This window comes from Pelmatolapia mariae, linkage group LG13, assembly GCF_036321145.2.
Source record: "Pelmatolapia mariae isolate MD_Pm_ZW linkage group LG13, Pm_UMD_F_2, whole genome shotgun sequence".
NCBI classification, from domain to species: domain Eukaryota; kingdom Metazoa; phylum Chordata; class Actinopteri; order Cichliformes; family Cichlidae; genus Pelmatolapia; species Pelmatolapia mariae.
In genome coordinates, this window is record NC_086238.1 from 15,995,824 (window position 1) to 16,016,277 (window position 20,454).

Genomic DNA, 20,454 nt, shown 5'->3' on the forward strand with positions numbered 1-20,454 from the left:
AACCAAAGCCATGTTCATTATTCCATCTGTGTGTTCGTGTGTGTGTGTGTGTGTGTTTCTGTGGTGAGAAAAGGGGGCTCAGAAGGAGTATCCGGTGACACATTACTGACTGTGCTACAGCTGTTCTGCAACCGTCCCCATCACACGATCAGATAAGCACACTAAAGGCTCCAGCATGTTATTGTGTTCATGCTACACAAGGCTTTGCAGGCCCATGTCTACCTGTTATAGCTGCATCCTGTTACTTGCGTGGACAAAAATATGCGAAATGAAAAAGTAGGGCACTTTTTTTTTTCATGTTTATGCAGTTGCTGGCCCTTTAGCTGTTTTGTACTTCTTTGTGCTAAACTCTACTGTGGTAGTTTCTTTTTCTATTCAACCTAAACTTTCAGCTAATCAGCATGTGATCTACATGCCGCCAGCCTGTTGGAGGACTGCGTGCAAGCATGTTTTTGTTGAATTCAAATAATCCTACAAAAGATCTCAAAGCACATCTTGATTCCAGCCAATCACAAATCAAAACCCAAGAGATATAAAAGAGGGAGGTAAAACTCTGGGTCTCCGGTCAGGTCGATACCTTCTCTACCAAAATCAAAATATCAAAAGAAACTCTCCTGGACATCCTGTGCCACAGTGAGAGGAACAAATGAACAAATCCAAGCAAATCCAGAAAACATAATAAAAAGACATCATCTTCCACAGATTCTCCAGTGTCCTAGTAAAAAATAACACTTAGGCCAGTGATTGCCAAAAAACAAAAATTGGTGGTAAAGAGCAGACTGCCACCAATCATGAAACAATAATGTGAAGAGGGAACAAAGAGCTACAAAGGCAAACATCATAACATGGCTATTAACCATCTGCACCTGATTCCACCAACACATCCTACTTCAGTCCAAAACAGATTAAACTCTTTAGATCCTTGAACATAAATATCAGTTTATAATATAACGTATGGCTGTATATTTTATTCCATATAAATATAGAGGCACTCATTTAACCTGGAATTCCGTGTTTCCAAATTTTAAATAATTCTTAAGTTGAACATATAAAAAAAATAATAGAAAGGGACAAAAAAGGCACATCAACATATTCAAGAACACACTGTGCCAAAAGATGGGCAAAGTACATGTTATAAATAGTAGAAAATAAAGATGAAACAGAGGGATAGTAGCACTTTAGCAGCAGTGTCTCTGCGTCTCAAGTCTTTGGATTTGAGCTTGGAGAACCATTATCTATTCCTTGTCTATCCTCTGGGGCTCTGAGGGCTGACCAGGCACACTGGGGTGACAGAATCAGGAGAAAAATGAGAAAAATAATTGGAAGGTCAGATTTGATAATGGCCACTCCAGTGAAAACCATGCTCTTAATTGGTATAAGCGCCGTTTGGTGAGTTTTCAAGGTAAAAGTAAAAGCACTCATTATCTTTTCCTTCTCCCGAAAGCTGACGCTGCCTCGCAAGCCATGACAGAGATCCCCTCCGCCTTCTCTCGCAGTGTTTGAGCCGTGACATAAGGCTTACGGCCTTTCTCTTGGACTTGGGCTCTACTCTAATGAGTCACTGAAAAATCATTAAAATACGCTGCATGGAAATATTTTAGGTGAAAAGTAAAGTTGTGTTTGAGATTCGCAAGTGTCAAAGTAATTACTTTCCCATTTTCACATTCTTTTTTTTTTCATTCTTTGAGCAACAAGTTGAAATTCCACCTTCTTGAGATAACATGTCTCCTCTTCTTTGTATCTCTTTGTTAAACTCATCAGGTTGCAGCACGGGTACAAGCTTGTATAGCGAGACTGAAAACATGAACTTCAGCTCTCTCTGACTGTGAATCCCACTAAATCCCCGGCATCACCTGTGAGAGCGGGCAACTTTGGGAACCACAGTGAGTGTTGTGCAGCAGAATGAGTGTCACCCTTGCAGGACGAGTCCTTTCATCAGGCTTCACTATTACCCTGACCCTGCCATCTGGGAAAACAGATGATACTAATGAGGGATGGCTTCTTGTCTCAGGGTACCAAAGGCACACACTGCTCCCATTGTGCTACACTGTCCCTGGGCCCACTGGGAGTCACAGACACTGCTCATTACGCAAACATACTCCCAGTGATGGACAAAGACAGGTAAGAAATAACATGGGGCAGATTAACAGCATGATAAGATTGGGTGACGATTCATCATGAGACGGGAGACTTAAAAAAATCCCTTTTTTAATTCCAACAAGTTGCAAGACTTGTAAGGCAGACAAGACTTCTCTACTTCTGCACTGTATTTGTAAAATAAAACCGACAGTGATGGTGAATGGGTGTTGGGTAGACAGCAGAGGTGGTGGGGTGGGGGTGTTACTTGGCTGTGGATTGCTTCTGCACAAAACTGGAAAGGAGCGACCTCTCTGAAATGTGAGGGTCAGACAAGGCTAATTAGTCTGCAGCAGCCCCTCAAATTTCTGCCCTGGGATATTAATGAAGTGATCCATAGGAAAGCAGCTGCTCGCCACACAACCCGCCACCACGCTCCCCTTCCCACTGCAACCTCCATTCCCCTAGCCCCCCTGCTGCGCCGCGACTCTCGCTGGGAAGGGCAATGCTGTGCCAAGGAAGAAGCCCACACTGCCCCTCCACCCCGCCCTCCCACACCCCGGAGCGTGACAGCATCCGATCGATGGCCCCCGGAGCAGGAGGTGGATGAGCAGATGGGTGGGGTGTGCAGCTGTGCGTGTGTCGCTATGCCAGGAGAGGGTGACAACAGCCTGGCTTTGTGTCCTACATCAACAGAAAAATAATGTTTCCACTAGAGCGAGCACAATGGGTTGAGGAATGGGTGTCTTGTGCCGATGTTTTATCTATTTCTGCTTTCCTGTGGCGTGTCGGAGGCTTGCCATGAGTAACTAGTGAGGTAAAGCTTATTAGAGTCTTGACTGGTAGATCTGCTCATAAGAGGCATCATCATGCTTTGCTGTCATTTCTTCCATGTGCACAGGGCTCACACAGCAGAGGAAAGGATGTGCCTACGAAATACCTGCCTGGAGACCAAATATCAGAATTTTTCAGAGACAAGGAAATGAAAAAATAATTCAACACGCTGCCTCAAATTCACACACGACAAACCTTTTGAGACAGAGAATAAACAGGCCGGGTTTAATTTTGAAAAATTCACACCTATCAGCGTTTGCTCACATCAAAACTTCCCCACATAAGCTAGTTTGAACCAAAAGAAAGCTCTGATCTCAACTTCCCACAAAACAATAGAAAGAAAAGAAAGAGGTTCTTTTTTTAGGGAGGGAAAGTGGAAAATTACAATGATTAAAAATCATTTTTCAAGGCTCTTTGAGACTAACGAACCATGATGAACACAAATCAAAGATGACCGTTCTTTTGTAACATTTTTTTAATAATTACAAAGAAGTCAGAAGTCCTGCCTACACAGACTTTTTAGTTGTTAAAAAAAAAAAGAAGCAAGCATGAAGCACGTTCCTAACCCATCTCATCGCTTTGCTGTTTCAATCTGGGCCCTCTCATTTATTGAGCAAATGTGTTTTGTGGACTATGAAATATAATGTTGTAAAACATTTTGCTGAAAGTTGAGCCTCATGAGCTGTAAGCTGCCTCAACAATCCAACAGCTTGAGAGTAAGAGCTGCCGCAAAAGGTTTAATTCTTCATCCCTGACGTGACTGTAGAATGACAACCACAAAGGCTCAACAGTCAAACTGCTTGTTGTGGATATTGAGACAAAGAGCACAATAACATGCAATTCCACAGCCATAATAACCATATTATTAGTGTCAACTGCTTTTATGAACATAAAAGCAGTTTTTTCTTCTTTTTTTGACAGTCGCGGCATCTTTTCACAAAAAGCAAAAACCACAGGACGAAATACACATTTTCATTTTCACTGCTACCGGTGCTTGTTAAAGCCAGGGCACTGCATAATCTTTTCCTAATTTGTCACTTAAAATAACAACCTTTGGTGAAGTGCGGGAGGTTAAAATTCCCAGTGTGAAGTTTTCCCCTACAGGCAGCGGCATCATTCAGTTTTTGCAGGTTCAGGTCCTTAGGAATGCAGAATTAAATCTCCATCCAGTTACAGCTCTGACAGCTTATTTCGCACACATCGATGTGACTGCAAGGGTACTAGAGAGAGACCCGAAGACCAGTAGGCCAGTGTCCATGAGAGCACCTCTGCAATTGACGGTGTGTTGTTGTGAGGGGTCACCGTATGAATACTGAATCAGCCGCATGGGTCCACAAGTACTGAATCAATGAGTCTTCCATGACCATGATGATGGGAATAATAAACGGATATGCAAAGTAACCTGCAATTCAACCAGGGAGAAAAAAAAAACAACCTTAAAATCCTCAGCTGTTAAATAATGTTTTAAAAGCAGTGCAGATGGTGATGGTACTCTTGAGCGCTCATGCAGACTGCATAAACATGAATTTTTCCTATGTCTCGTGTGTCACGACAGAATGTACTGTCAAAACGCAGTGGTGTATAAGCCTGTTACTGTGAGCAATATGAGATTCTTTTGATCATCTGCTGAGTTCCAATCTGTGGGCAAACAATTGCCACCGGCATCTAGTAATGACACATTTTATAGATATCATATACTGCCCTCCGAGAAGCACCTCCATTACAGCGGGGTGTCAAAAAATGTGACCCCTTCTCTCTTTCATCTTCACACCTCTTAATGAACACTCACACTCCCTGAACCTTTTCCTCCTGATTGAGTTTTACCTTTTTCCCTGTCTCTGGACCCTTCCTCAGTGGAAGCACTGGTCAAATCCCCGATGAGAGAGTTAACCCTTGGTCGGCTCTGATTCCCCAGTAAACAACGCCGCGCCTCTGGTTCATGAGTAATTGAACACTATTGATTCTAAGGTCTGGGGGTGACAATAATGAGGCCACATATTAGGCGACAGTAAACACGAGCTGTGAAGACAGCTTTACCTCTCGCTGACACAGAAGAAATCTTTTCACCTACATGCTCTGTGATAGCATCACTATCCAGTGTCTTTCACAGCACTTGCTTTGGCTTTCCTTATCGGCCTTGCTGTCAATACAGACAACCCTCTGCTCCACTGGGGGCATGAGGAGGTATTGACATTCAGCTCAAACCCACAGCTCTGAGTGGAGTCCAGGGTGTTACACATGAATTATGCATGCCTTGACGCCAGGATGCCGAGCAACACCAGTGCCATCATAATTGAAACAATTGAAAAGACAATACCAGATGGGTCAATAATTAGACAGCAGGAGGGGGAAACTTGATCCGGACGCTCCCCTGCTTTGCCCTGCCAACCTAACCACCACGCGCACGGAGGGGACCTTTACAGGCACGTCCTGGTCCCCTTCGGTGCCCTGCCACGTGCTGGGCGACATGCTGAATCGGGTGTGTATGTGTGCAAGGCCGTGTGCGTGCAACTATTTGGAAAGGATATGGCAAACTTTTGGGGCAAGATCACTTCCCAGACAGTGGCTTGTTCCCAATTAAAAATTTAACGTGTTGTGTTTGGAATGTTAAAGTTTCTAGAAGTGCTGGGATAAGTGAACTTTTGTGGATCAGCAGCAGCCAGCAGAAACCATCTGCGAATTGTTTGTCAGAGCGCTGCCACCTTGGATTAGCTCTCTGACGTTATTCACTGACATCTTTTGGTGTGCAGAAAACAGAGGCAGGTGAGTGATCCTTTTACCCAGCTCTGCACTTTCATAAATCCACACTGAGGGCTCCCAACTGATCCATTGCACTCACTGGTCTCCTGGCCAGAGCAACCGGCTAAGGTGATCACCATAAAACTGCTTGCCACAGAGCCATTTCTCACTTTGCCCTTAAAACAACCCAGGAAACGGAAGCAGTGTGATGCAACGGCAACACCTCCTCGGGCCAATATGTGTCATAAAAACTTAAAGTCTACTGTGATCATTTTAAAATGGTTACAAAAGAAATCTCTGATGTATTTGCTTTCACATTTAATTGATGCAGACATAGAAACTGTTTTGACCAAATTCAGAGTTTTCCCTGGAATGCCGTTAATCTTTGTGTGTATAATGTCTTCTGATGAGCTTTTTTAAAAAATTTCTTAAAAGCAATATTTAAAAAAGAAACAACAGCTTAATGTGGAATTGGGATAGCTCACATTTATTCATTTATTCAGTTGTGAACTTGCAGCATAAGTGATTATTTTTCAGTGCTGAGGCCAAATAATTAGAGTATTTCCTAATTATGCCCCCCAAAAATCTTTTAGCACAATGTATGTATAAAAAGTTTGATATTCAAACAGCCTTGGGCCATAAAATCTACACACAAGTCGACAAACTTGACTATCCTGGGAACATATTGATTGGGAAAGCACTTAAACCAAGGTAGGAATCCAGCCCATAATGTTATCAAAAAGGAAGTTTTATTTTCCTTTTTTATGGAGTCTCATTTCCGTATTTCTCAAAGTGGTGCCCCTGAAGGAACACACTGGCTCCAGTGTATTGGTCCCCATTAGAGTTTATAGAGACCCATATGTACTTTTATGGGTAGGTTAATGGTTTTTAAAGGGCCACAGCGCAGTTCTGGATCCACAGCATTAAACCCACGAATGGCAACCAGGGATATGCATACAGGACACGTGATTATATTTAGGAATGAAATTTAGCATATACTGATGTCGCCATGCCTGTGTATCTTGAGCAGAGAGATATTGGGATGCACAATGAAGAAAGGAAGCCAAAACCTGTCAACATTTACAATCTTAAAAGCCTAATGAGCGGAAGTAACCATAGCAATTTAGTGAAAAGAACATCAAAGACTAGGGAGCAACTATTTAGGCAGGCTGTATTCATGCATAATTAGCTGTGAAAATGGCACTACAGGAGTCTGCTACTCCCTGTTCTTAATTAGTTTTTATCCTTAGTCTTGGATGAGAGGTAAACAAAGCCATCAGATTAAAACTTTGCTTTCTTCTCGTGACAACGACGCTGTCAACGGTGGAGACATGCCGAGTTTTACCCGAAACTCTGCAGTGTTGTCCCCCAGGAATGACTGGCAGTGTTCTGTATTGGTCTTGGTGGTGGCATAAGGAAGCCCGAAGCCCCGCTTAACACTACAATGCTGTTGTTGTAGCACGACAGTCAATCTTCAGAACTGAGCATATAATTAAACTTGAATAAAAACAGCTAGCTAGTGGAGCAGAGGGGTTTCAGTGTTTAAAAATATTAACTTCGGGTGTATCATCACATCATGCTCCGGCAACTTTTTGTGAAAGACTCTCCTCTTAATCAATTTAAGATCAATTTGCCCTGGAAGTCTTTTGAGAGTATAAAAAGGCTGATAAATTTCAAATAAAAATATATATTTGAAAGCCAAATTGCACAGTCTTTTTTTCTTCTGTCACATTTGACTTATTAGAGACAGCCTGGAAGAGACTAACTCCAGACACTATGTGTCATTCCGCAAGTATTTCACATTTATTCAGGCTGGGAAATAAACACGCACCACATTTGTTTCTTTCAGTTCCCAAACGCACATCTCAGCTATTTTATCACAAAAGTGTCATTTGACTTAGGGTGAAATATTTTTTTTATATTATCCCTACCTGATTGCAATAAATTGACAATATATGTACACAGATTGGTCATTATTTTAGATTTTAAAGGAACGCTTTATTTGGAGCGGCAGTAATCCACAAAATCCCCTATTCGATGATGCAAGTATGGGAAGTAACAAGAAAGACCCATTTCATGCATTCCCATGCCAAAAGTAAGTCTTCAAAGAAGAGAGACTAAAGGTAGAGTTTAAAACAAGAAAAACTTTCTAAATGTGTTTTTATTTATTCATTTATTACTTTTATTACCTCCACCAAGGAGGTTGTGTTGCTGCTAGCATTTACCTGACTGCGTGTCATTCTGTAAACACTGTAGCTCGAAAACTTTTGAATGAATTCTGAGTGGGGTCATGTTAACAATCCATTCAAATCTGACTCACTTCATCCAAGATCTTCAAGGTGAGCTCAACGATTTCCTGTGATTTGTTGAAAATTGATAAAAAGCCTTATAACTTAGAAACTATGATTCTTACAACTGTGGTGTGTATTGTCAACATATATTAAGTATCGCATTAAGATTTAAAATAGGTGATATTTGACCTCTGACTTGTCCTTCAAGGCCAAATTCTTAATAATGCTCTACAGAGCTATTGAAAACAATGTTTTTTACTGCTACTGCTTAAATTGACAACATATAAGGAATGATATGAGGTGGTGCTACACATGTGATCTGCCCTGTATAGGAATTCTAATATTATCATTGCTAAAGAAACAGTATTAGCTAGAAGCATTCCTGCTACTGTGGTATGAAAAAAATAGACTCTACATTAAAACAAAATGCTAAAAAATATAACAGATTTTGGCAGCTGCAACACTTCACCAGTGATGGTTTTCTCTGTGTGTGTAAATGTGCCACCGCTGGGTGATGAGCCCTTTGTAACGACAGCCTTCATTAAGCCTGGCTCACTCACGGACAGATGGGAGCTGTGTGTGATAGGACGGCAGTACTGCATTAGAACTGCTGCCACATTCCACTTCAAACCTGACCCGCCACTGGTCCCACTTCATCTGCCACCCACAAGCCCCCTCCCCCTCCCGCCGCCACCACCCCCCCACCCCCTCCTGACGCATCACTGTCATCCTGGGGCTCGGACACGCCTTGATTTCACCCCCTCCTCCAGAAAACAACCGCTGCCACTACCACCTCCCACCCCCACCCCATCAGTCAAACAACCAGTCTACCACACAGGCTGCAGCTACTCCTGCACCCCATTACTCCAAAGGCCTCTCACCTCCTATTTTCAGCCATTTTTGTGAGAGACCACCGCACTTTCTTACTGCTCGTGTTTACCCGATCAGTCACAACCACCCCCCCACCACCAAACACACAAAGAGACGCACACACACTTCTAGTTTCCCGGTGATGAATGACCGTTGGCCGTCTCACTGACAGCTAGGCAGCTGATGCCACATAATTACAGTATCGCCGTTTAGGCAAAATTACCAAATTACTCCGGTTCTCAAGAGGCCTGGAAGACTGACAGGCCAGCCAACAAAGGAAACCCAAATATCTGAAAGGAGAGCGACACAGAAGAGTATGTGAGACTTCACAGATAAAGAGTGAATTTAGTTTTATTCTGTTCTTTGAGCTAAAGAGTAAGCTAAAGAGTGAGATGATTAGTGTGGAGAAGCAGTTTTTGTCTCATAAATAATACAAAAAAGGCCTCTCCTTGATATACTATTTTCCTTTTCATACTCAGTTAATTCTATCATTAATTCATCTTGGAAATCTAGAGTGTATAATCACAAACAGCTTAAAATTTCAACCCAGCAGCAAGGTCTGGCCATTTTTTCTTTTTCTTTTTCTTTTTTACAAAGGTTTAATACTTTTTTTTTTAAAGCTTTTCACCTTTCCTTGATTTAATGCCTTCTTTTATTCAGACTAAAGATTGTAATCACTTCAGCCACTATTACAACAAAAAGTTCAGCTTTTATATTTAAAACTACACAACAACTGGCAGGCCGAGCGACCGAGCTACCAGACAAAAACATTAAAACAATCAAGACTGTCTGAGAAAGTCCGTGGCAGACCCCGCCTGGTAAATGGAGTGTGGGTGAAGAGATGAAGTGACATTTATGATGTGAGCGCTAACAGCGTGCAGCAGAGAAGACGTTGACTTAGCGCTGTGTGCGTGTGGCTGGGACTGCGATGGCCACCAGGGTTGATTTAAGCCCCGCTAATTTATCTGCTGCAACAAAGGATTTATTTAACTCCAGACTTGAATTCAAATTGAGAAAAAGAAACACCTTGTAGCAGTCTCACCACTTCTGTTTGATGCATTATGAAGAGATAAAGCCATTAGCCATTTCATTTGTGAAAAGGGAGGCCAGGAAATTGCTTACTAACTGCTTTTGCAATAAAATGCCTCTATCTATTTATATTTATACTTTGGCTTCAAAAGACTGGGCAGACACTGAATGCCTAAATAATACGGTTTTTTTTTAAATCCAATCAACCTAACATGTTTTTAACATTCCTAAAATAATCAAGCAAGAAAAAATGACAACAATCTCCTCCTACATAGAGGATTTAACCTTTCAATCACTGCTGATCACACCTGAAGCGAAACCTTGGCCGACAGAGCTACTATATATGATGAAATCTTTCTTGTAAACAGGTTGCATCCAGATTAGCAAATTATGGGCTGTCCAATGGTCCTCCGAATGTGTCGGCGCCGCCGGATGTGATGGGGCGGAGACTACTATGAAAAACAAGCTTGGCAGAATGATAATGTTCTAGGGGATAATTTAATCAGAATGAGCTATATATGCCACTTACTAATAGCGGGTACTTTGCTGTGATTTATCTGTGTTTGCTGAGTGGAAAGAGACGAAACAGACGGCCTGGTCTCCCAGATTAAATAGGGCATGGGAAAGATTCTTCATGCTATTACGGAGAAAAATTTATCACAGGCGTGTGATTAGTATTATTAGCACAGGTGCAGTTACAGTAAACACCAGAGACTCCCATTTTGTACTGAGAGAGAGCAGAAGATAAAGAAGGAGGTGAAACGAACTAGGGTGCATCTCCCAAAGGTGCTTCGTCTAACTGCGGTCCTGGAAGTTCCACCAGAGCTCGCAGCAATAACGCCGTTTCCACACTGACGCTGAAACAAACTTTTGAACCCACCATCACAGCGTTTGGTCATTTTGTCCATGTTTTGCGCCGTCATGCAGTTAAAGTGAGCACTTTTAGTCATCAGACTGATTTTTCCACAGAACGGGAAAGAAACAGGATTATCAAAAAAAATAACTTAGTGTGCACTTGATGGTTTAGTTCAATAGGTATTACGTCTAAAGAGTTTTAACTGGAAACAAGAATCAGTTCTTGGTATTTAAATATTTTATGAAAATAAACCAGAGCAACATGGCAAATATTCATTCTTTAATACATCACTTGCTATGAGATTTGTTGTAGACGAGAATTACCGAGAGCAGAGACGTCAAACTCATTTTACATCTGGGCAACATTCAGCCCACTTTGACCTTAAGTGGGCCCGATCAGTGAAACTCCTTTTTCTGTCAGTGTAAATAAGTTTAACTACACATTGAAATACTCAGATATCTTTATATATGAAAAAAAGAATTCCAAGTTCAACAGTAGGTCTCTTTTTCTAGACGATAGAGAAATGCTGATGTGCTGAATCTGTCAGCGCGACTCTTTGGAGTTAAATTATAAAAAATAGATGTGTAAAATTACAGAAAATGTTCTGTAATAATACAACAAATTCTTTGTTAATTCACAGAAAATTCATTTTTTTAACCTGTGGAACCACTATAAAAAAAAGATATTTTTATAGTAGATAGTGAAAGAGATTTTGGTCATTTAAATGTTTATTTATTACTTTGTAGGAGGAACAGCCATGGGGGAGGACTTTATCAGCAGGAAAAGCTGTAAAACTTATAAAAATACAACTAAAAGTCTAAAATCTATGCCCTCCTTCAGATTTCCAGGTCGCACTGGAGTCTTGGCGCTCTGGACCTTATGTTTGACACAGCTGACCGAGACCGATTGCACTGATAACTTCTCACCTTTGTCAGCTACTGTTACAGTTCAGAAGGCTACAAAATAATAACATAAAATATACATGATTGTATAGGCACTTATTTTATAAATATAATGATTTTCTACTTAGCGGTTAAGTCATGGTGGTAAGTGAGACAGATACAGAAATAACATCCTTTAGATCTAGTCGCTCTGTCTGCCAAATGCTGCCAAACTACAATGTCATGTGAAAACAGAACGGTAGAGAGCTCTGATATTTTTAAAGATCTTAGATCTTAGTAACACACACTCAGAAGCTAAAACCACAGTATGGTTTCAGTGGACACAGGATGCCAGCAGGCTCGTGTGGCAGCAGTATGAAAAAAAATACATGAATGAAGTGATGTGATATGTTGATCAAGCAAAGCCTGAGTGGAGAACTGCAAAGTCATTGCCGACACAGAGCGTCAGCTGAGTGTGCCAAAAACAGTTAGCATCTAGCTTTAGATAAGAGAGTAATCAAAGGTTTGCCAGGATCTCAGTGCTGCATGGATAAGGTTGTGTCTCCACACTATCAGAGCGGGCTAGAGGCAATACTCCAAAGGCTGAAATCTAAAACCTTACCACTGATAATGTAGAGTGAATACAAACGTCATATGAATCTCAATGATCACTGTTTCTTTTAAAGAGTTCGTGAAATAGCGGACTGAACATGTTCTTTGCTCAATGAGACTACAGACGTTTTAGATATACAAATAAATGAATACAGCACTGTTGCATTCATGTAACAAAGAAGCTCAATAAAAACATGTTCACAAATAATTAAAGATTAAAGTCGAAAGAGGCCACTGTTATGACAGCAAGACGATAAAACTAAATCTTGGCCCATCTTTCTTGGATCCAAATATGATTTATTATTTAAAGCATATACTTAGAGCTCAAGGAATAATGGATTCAGGGGGTGAGGGGGGGGGGGAGGCAAAACAATAAACAGTGCAAATGTTTTGAACTGTCAATCTAAAGTAGCCCTAGGGAGAAAAACAAAACTGGGTAAAAGATTTCAGATGAAACTGGAGAATGAAAACATCCAACCTCTATCTAAAAGTTCCTCTGGGACATTAACTTTCTCAAGCAGACCTCTAGTTTGAACCCTAAATACTTTCTAGGTCTACTGTGACAGCTAGGGCTGAAATGTGCAAGTGCTGATTAACCCACGAGGTCTTTGCTAAACGTTATTAGAGTGGACTAGTGGACCAGCATAATAATGATAAGATTCAGACATCTCCATTGTCGAGTTCAGCCGCTGCATATCATCCTACAAACTGTCACACATTTAAATTACCGTAACAGCACCAGATAAATGCAGATTATTGCCATTAAGTGAGTTATATTTTACTTAAAGGATTATTCCAATTTGGCTTTTCAAACGTTTGCCTGCTGTGTGAGTCGTAGTAATTTGGAATAAGTGCGCTATATTTATGATTTTTTTTAATAATGATGATGATTTGTCATTAAAGGGTAAAAGACAAACACTAAGTTTGTAACATACACAGTCATGTAAAAAAGTTTTCACAGGTCTCTGTGCAGTCCTGTAAAAGTTAAGTACATGCCATGATTCAATAGCTTAGTTTTGCACCACCTTTAGCAGAAATAACTTCAGTTCATTGGGGTTCATTGCAGGCATTCTTCATGCACAGCTATTTTTGTGGTCTCACCTCAGCATTTGACCTTGACTCTTCTCCTTTTCAGCCATTCAGCCATTCTGTTGCACACTTTAGGTGTTAGCTATTACTTATTATTACATATTTAGGTGTTTATTTATTCTGAGTATTTTGTTGGTTGACGCAGTGACTGCAATGTGCCCAGGTCCTGGAACTATAAAACATGTCCAAATCATCACCCCTCCACCACTGTACTGACAGTTGCTATGAGTTTGTTTGTGCTGCTGTGCTGTGCTTGTTTTCACCAAATGCGATGCAGTGCATTACGGTCCGACGTCTCCATTCTGTCCAGAGCACATTGTTCCAAAAATCTTGTGGTTTGTTCGGATGCTGATTCAAAACTTTACAAACCAAAGACTGTTATTTTCAGAGTGAAGAGGCTGTGCTCTGGCAAAAAAGCCAAACTTGTTCAGTCTTGTTCTAACTGTACTAGCATGTCAGCATTTAACATGCTAAATGAGGCCTGAGGAGCCTGAGATGCAACTCCTGGTTTTTTTGCATTGCATTGTCTGACATTAGGGTGAGTTTGCTGGGGTGTAGACTCCTGAGATGACTGTGGCATTCGTGTTAACAAACACCTGAGTGCTCCACACCAACACCAACAGCCAAATCTTCTATTTTATAGAGGTGCTCCCACTTACTGTTGATCACTTAATCAACTGCATTTGATAAGCAGCACCTGGATGCACCTCTTAATTCCTATGGAAGCAATAAGAGTGCTTAATTTTCAGCAGCCTACACAGAGTCCTGTGTAAACGTTCATGTTCACAGAAGGATTTAAAGAAAAGCTAATAAATGTGTTTACATTTTAGCAATAAAGTTCATTTTGATATTAGACAAAGTTGTAACAGTAACATTAAAAAATGCTTTGCATATGGATATTCTTCAAACGAAGCTATAAAATCTTAAGATAGGTATGTTGAGTACAACTTTAACCGAGCAGAGGAGAGCAACCGAAGTGGTATAAATAACTGTGAGAAAGCTTAATCTAAATGTATCATTTTTGCAGCATTTTAAGCATGGTCCACATTTTAACGTACATGCTAATGGAATAACTGCACAGTGTTGAAACTCAGCTTCCAGTAGGAAAGTCGTAAATATGAGACATAGCTGGTTACACTTGACATTGTATTTTCGTTTGATCATTAATCTGCGGACGGATGAGTAACTTGTCTAACATGAGGTCAAACAGACAATTTCCTTGTCAGATTGATGTAATAGACAGTTTTCTTTTGTTGGAGTCTTTCCGCTATGGTAGGTGGGTAATTACTGTCATTGATAAATAATCTTGGGCCAGCCCCATAATAATCAGTCCCACATGTGCTTGGCCTTCTTAAAGGAAAGGCTCATTTGCCACTGGGATTCACAGTCTGAACTGCTTAGAAGGATGTAATGGAGAGCAATTTTCTTGTCTTGAGGGGGGGAAAAAAAGGCTGATATGGGATAGGTTAGCCCGGTCATTTTCCATTGCCTCGGCACATCAAATCTCCAAACAAGGACAACTCTGATTTCAGATCTACTTCTTTTCTCCCCGTGGGCACTAAGTAGTTTTCCGGGACACAAGGAAGCATTTTATTGCTTTACCAGTGACTTCGAGTGTTAGGTTTAAATTGTCATTTCTCAATTTCTTACAAAAACAACAAAATTGACCAGCCTAATCTTCTTTTCTTTTTCTACTGAAAAATGATACACCTTGGCTGATATTTTTAAATAACACTTAAGACTCCGCAAATGCTATAATTTCAAGAGAATCGGCCGAGCACATGGCGTGATGAATGGCTTTCTATGCATTGTTGGCAAAGTCATTAGACGACTTCTGGACTTCTGCGAACCCAAGCCTAAATCCCTGCAAACCTAATTAAAAGCAAAGAAATATACAGTTGGTTCTTCGCATTGTATGTTTAGACTGTCTAATTACATCCAGTGGAATAGATTCCAGAGAGGGGAGTCCCCAAAGAAGGCTGCAATTCTCTAAGAGATTTATATGTTTATAGAAAATTGTGAGAAGCCGACTAATGTTCAGGAAAAACTAGAAAGAGAATGCCCACGCTGGAAATATTGTGCTTTGCCAAGATGTAAACGCTAAATAGTCCATCTGTCTGTGTTCTTCTCACTTTGGAAGAGCCGTGGAGCCACCATCTGCAGATATGCGTCAGCAGAAGCGGTTTTGCATGCAGTGAGACACAAAAATTATATTTTGTTGTTGACAATTTAAAAATGTAAAAAGTTTAATTTATGCTGAAATTACTTAAGCTGCTTTTGGCTGCTCCCTCATTTACAAGGGGTCACTGCAGCGCCGCATGTTTGATTTGGCAGAGTTTGTAGGCCGGATGCCCTTCGGGTCGCAACCCCAAAGGATTTATGTCTCCTCCGGGGATTGAACTGGGGATCTTTCGCTTGTTGATACAGTATGGAGTTACTACATAGTGAAAATGCTAACAATGTAAAATAAAATGTGTGTTCACTTGTTAGTTCAATAACAGGTTGGTTCATATGATATCTGTCTCACCAATTAAATCCAGACACCGCAGTGTTGTTTGACAGCTTAAATGTCTTTGCAGCTACAGAAATCAATATGTGGCAAACAACATGTGCTGTGAACATAACAAAAATTTTGGTTGGTTTGGTTTTGAGAGGCAACACAATGAGATATGAAACCTAACTCAGCTCACACACCTTTGTCTCTAATGCACACTTCTGCAATGTTCCAGGAAAAAATTGTGAGTCTAACCAAAACCTTAGAGTCTGGGTTTTTGAGTTGATCAAATCAGAGTATTTTACTCTGGATCAAGAAAGTGTATCAGTAATTAAAGAAAGCCATCATCAGCGGAGCTCCAAAACCAGGATTCACTATATCAATGAGTAAATAAAGAGCAGAGCCTCCATTTTAATCCAGAGGACTGAAAATTATGAACATGCATGAGAAATTTATCTTAAAGAACAGGCTGAGCAGGGACGCTGGAGACTACCACGGCCGTCACAGGGCAAGAGACGGGATACACCCTGGACAGTCACCCAATCTATCATAGGGCCAGAGATTGGATTTTTAAATCTAATTACTCAGTTGTAACGTGATAGGGGCAAAACGTGGCAGGAACTGAAGATAAAAATATGGAGAAACAGATAAGACACCGTTTACTTGATATTAGGCACACCCAAATTAAGGTGCTTCGCTACGCGTGTTGACATCCATATAAGCGCGTTAGTTACCTGGTTCAAATGTAGCAGCGGGGAAGGAATCATGGAGTGGCTTTTAAAAAAATCTGTTAGATTTAAATGTGTGTATCCTTAATTTGAATCAGAGTTTTGTTAACTGTATTTCTAGTGAGTTTTACTAAACTTGGATTTTGGCATGAGGCCCAGATCTGTGCCTATTTTTGCGTGTGAGTGTGTTTTTTTGTGTTCCTATCTGTGTGTTCCTGAAGTTTTTTTTCTGCACCTTTGCTGCTGCTGTTCTTGTTTGTTATCATGAACTTTCATGGAGTTATTTATTGTATTCAGCTTTGGTTGATAAAAACTGACCTTGTGTTTTTGAAAGTAGCCTCTGTGCCTGCATTAGGGTAGTAATGTGCAGTAATGTGATAGGCTGACTCAGTAGGATCAATGGAGAGACACGGTGGACCTTCATATTGGGATTTCCCTTCATTTGTCACACGTCTATAATGCATTTCTTGAATTTTCATTCATGCATGTGCTTGCTCAACCTTATGTTATTTAAAATCCAGGGATCATGTTCCTCAGTTTGGTTTTACCATATAAAGATCAAAATTCAAACTGTATTCTACATTATTTAGACTTACATATATAATTAAGATTTGTTATAATTATTATAAATGAAAATAAAAAGAAGCAGCCTATGCTTAGATGTTCTCTAAGGGGGGGAGTTGCTTCTAAGCATGAGACTGACCACAGGGCTACTTTTGCATCGTCAACAGACACTTCTCTCATCAATAGTGATGATCCATCTGCTACGTTCAGTTCATTATACACATTTAAAAACTCATTTTATCCAGTTTATGTATTCAGCTTTAGCCACAGCAGAGGGCCATTAACATCATATTAACTTTCAATTAATAAAAAATATATTCTGCTATTTCACTGCAAGCTTTTACCCTTTTATTGATACGCCTACATGTGACATCCCTGAATTTAGGGAAATTCAAAAATGAGAAAATTGTCTGCTGTCGTGTTTGTTTACTTTGTTCCGTGGTGAGGGGGTGGACAGACTATTATTTGAGATTTTGTACAGTGAAAAGATGTTGTTTGCAGTCACGGCAGCTTTATAATGTGTGTGGAGGTGGAACAAATAAGTCAGAGACAGAAATTAATGCAAAAAAAAGAATAAAATCCAAAGTGTGGATAGACTTTAGGCTTGTCAGAGCTGAGCTCACAAAGAAGAGTAAAGCAACTGTCAGTCCCCGAGAGCAGACGAGAGACAACGCTATTATGACAGTGATCAGAGCTAGAAGATGATACTGGCTCGGAGTAAAGATGCTTTAATATAAAATAACATCACATTCAAAAATGAACCGGCTGTTCCTGGTAAAGAACTACACAATCTATAACGAGTTATCAGCGTAGAGAAGGTGTTTTGCCCAGAGATAATTACAATAACAGTACCCAATGGCAGCATGATTGCTCCCAGGTGACATTGCAGGTTATTAAATTGTCACGGTGCACCCTGTTTTGGAGCTGCAGACACTTAAACTTGCTGCCCACAAGACAGACTCGCAGTTTATCTGCTCCATTTGTTTGACATCTTTACGACATACCGTATTAACACAACCTAATTTCATCTGAGCCTCAATGTCTTCTCTTGGCTGTCTCACGGAAATCCTTCAGGGTTAGGTTAGGACTGCTGGGACGTTTGTCTCGACCGAATTACACCAAGTGACATTTCTTCACTCCTGTCATGTTTTCCATTTCAAGTTTGCAAGGAAAGGAGCTCGTGACAAAGTTTGAAAAGTGACACGTGTATTAAGGACGATTAGCAAAAGAATTTCGTTTGGAAATGTCTACGACAAACACGCATTGGCTTTCTTAACTTGATTAAAAAACATTATGTCCGTTACAGAGGGAAAAGGAAAACTGTGCAGTCCAAATTCTGATCATTTATTCATTCATCTTCATGATAGCAAGATTTATGTGATCTGTTAACGGAATAAATCAGGGATGAAAAATCAATCAAATTAAGCAACTAATAGCTTCCTTAATGTCTTTGTTTGTGTGCAGATGACACTTTCATCCAGCAGTACAGCAAGCACCAATCATATTAATTATCTTCCAAATAACAATTCCCTATTTATTACAAATGAGCTCTAAAAACGAAGTAATTTGGATTCACAGGTTCTTCCGTTCAACATCAAATGCGTCCCACTCTGTTTTGGGCACTAATGACCTCAGTCATTATATGAGAGTATACAAGTGTGTATAAAAGACATGTGGGGCCATGTGTGCTTGTGTTTAGTTTGCAAAAGCGATCATCTTTACCCAAAAATGACAGGAGCAATGGCCTCAGGTTGAAATATAATACACATATACATATAAATGACAAAATTCTTTAAATCTAAAAGCAATCAAAAGACCAAAAAGTATTTTTTTAATCCCTACAAATGATTTTTTGGCAATATTGCAAAGTAAGAGCAATATGCCAGCTGGTTCAGAAGCCTTGTGTTTGAAAAGAAATGAGCTGTTTTATAAAAACTTTACAGATTAATGCTGGAAACCGCACTCTAACGCTTACCGCTAATTCTTAATGTTCACTGTCAGGTGATGTAGCTCTCAATGGCAACAGTTTTAATTAGAGAATTATCCTGGAAGGCACCTCGGCGCACATTACAAAAACAAACAGAAAAAGCTAATAATTACTGATACTCACATCTTGCAGGGAGATCATAGCCGCAGGTGATCTTGGCTTTGCCGGTTTCACAGCCATTTAGCGAGTGACACTCGTCATACAGACAGGACCCAGCCGCTTTGTGTATGCAGCCATCAACTGAAACAAACAGACATACAAAGAGAGGTAAGGGCCTACCTGAGGAGAAGCATGTAAAACCAGGCACTCGACATATCCCAAGCCAGCTGGGCTAATTAGGAGTTTGCGTGCTTTATCATGAGAAAACAAACAACCAGCAACAAGCTGAAAATTATGTTTATGAGTTTGATTCCGGTTAGTGAATGTCTACGTTTTCAAATCAGCTCCCTGGTGCTGTATCTCCTCTCTATAGGGAGGCTGCGTCTGCCATAGAGTGCTGTGCCTATTGCTGGTAAATATTGACAAGCTTAGGAATGAAATTAGCTGGGCTAGGATCTAATAACGCCTCCGCACACAGTGAAAATGAGACTGTTCTTCCTGTAATCTCTCTCCTCTGTCAACAGCGATATGCAGTCCGATCATTAACTGTATTTTCTGGCCCGTTGTGGAATCCACCCTCTTCTCTGCGGTGAGCCTGCCACGATGTGGATCTGTGTTCTGATTCTGTCATGCTCCCGGTTGATGTGTGTGTCCTGGTTCTACGGAGACCCTTGCCCATCCCCCCACCTATCTAAGGTTTTAATTTTACCAGGTTAAGGCCATGATACATCTGATTGATGGCACGTCTTACAGGAGAAGGCAGAGAGATAGAAATCCGCATTATCCGTCTCTGAAAGCCTGACATCCCCCCAAGAGCATGTTATCAATCACACTGAAACATGATAAAATCCTCTTCAAGTTGTCCTGTAAAAATCCTCACAGGCCATTAGAGGAAAACATAGGTAGGAGGAAACAGTGGCAGTTGGACAACCACACGTACCCATTTTTTTGGTTGTGCTTCGTTAAGACGAGATCAATGGAGGGGAAAAGCCTCCCAGACTAACTTTATCTATCAAAACTAAAAGAGTTGAGAGTTGAGATCAGACAATTAAGAGCCTGCAGGATAACATTAAACATTTTTGTAATATTCAGATTAAAGAAAAATGTGACTAATCACTATCTTCATCTATAATCTAATAATTATTCCTATACAAAGCTAGAAAAAACATCTTAAAAAAAGGCTGGAGATTAGTTATAACCTATCTTCTAAAATCTATTTTGCTTCACATCGTCAGCACAGACAAAAGGTCTTTTGATGAGGGATGGTCTTTTTCTCCGCTCCTTTCAATTTCTCAGAGATGAGTC

At 40.5% G+C, this 20,454-nt stretch overlaps 1 protein-coding gene across 1 annotated transcript in view; it reads right to left on the bottom strand.

The window, feature by feature from the left end:
- macrod2 (mono-ADP ribosylhydrolase 2) overlaps positions 1 to 20,454 on the bottom strand; it is a 414,494-nt gene that overhangs the window by 220,259 nt on the left and 173,781 nt on the right. The window contains exon 5 of the mRNA XM_063492022.1: positions 19,174 to 19,290. Coding sequence (XP_063348092.1) covers positions 19,174 to 19,290 — 117 coding nt within the window. The remainder of the gene's footprint in view (positions 1 to 19,173; positions 19,291 to 20,454) is intronic.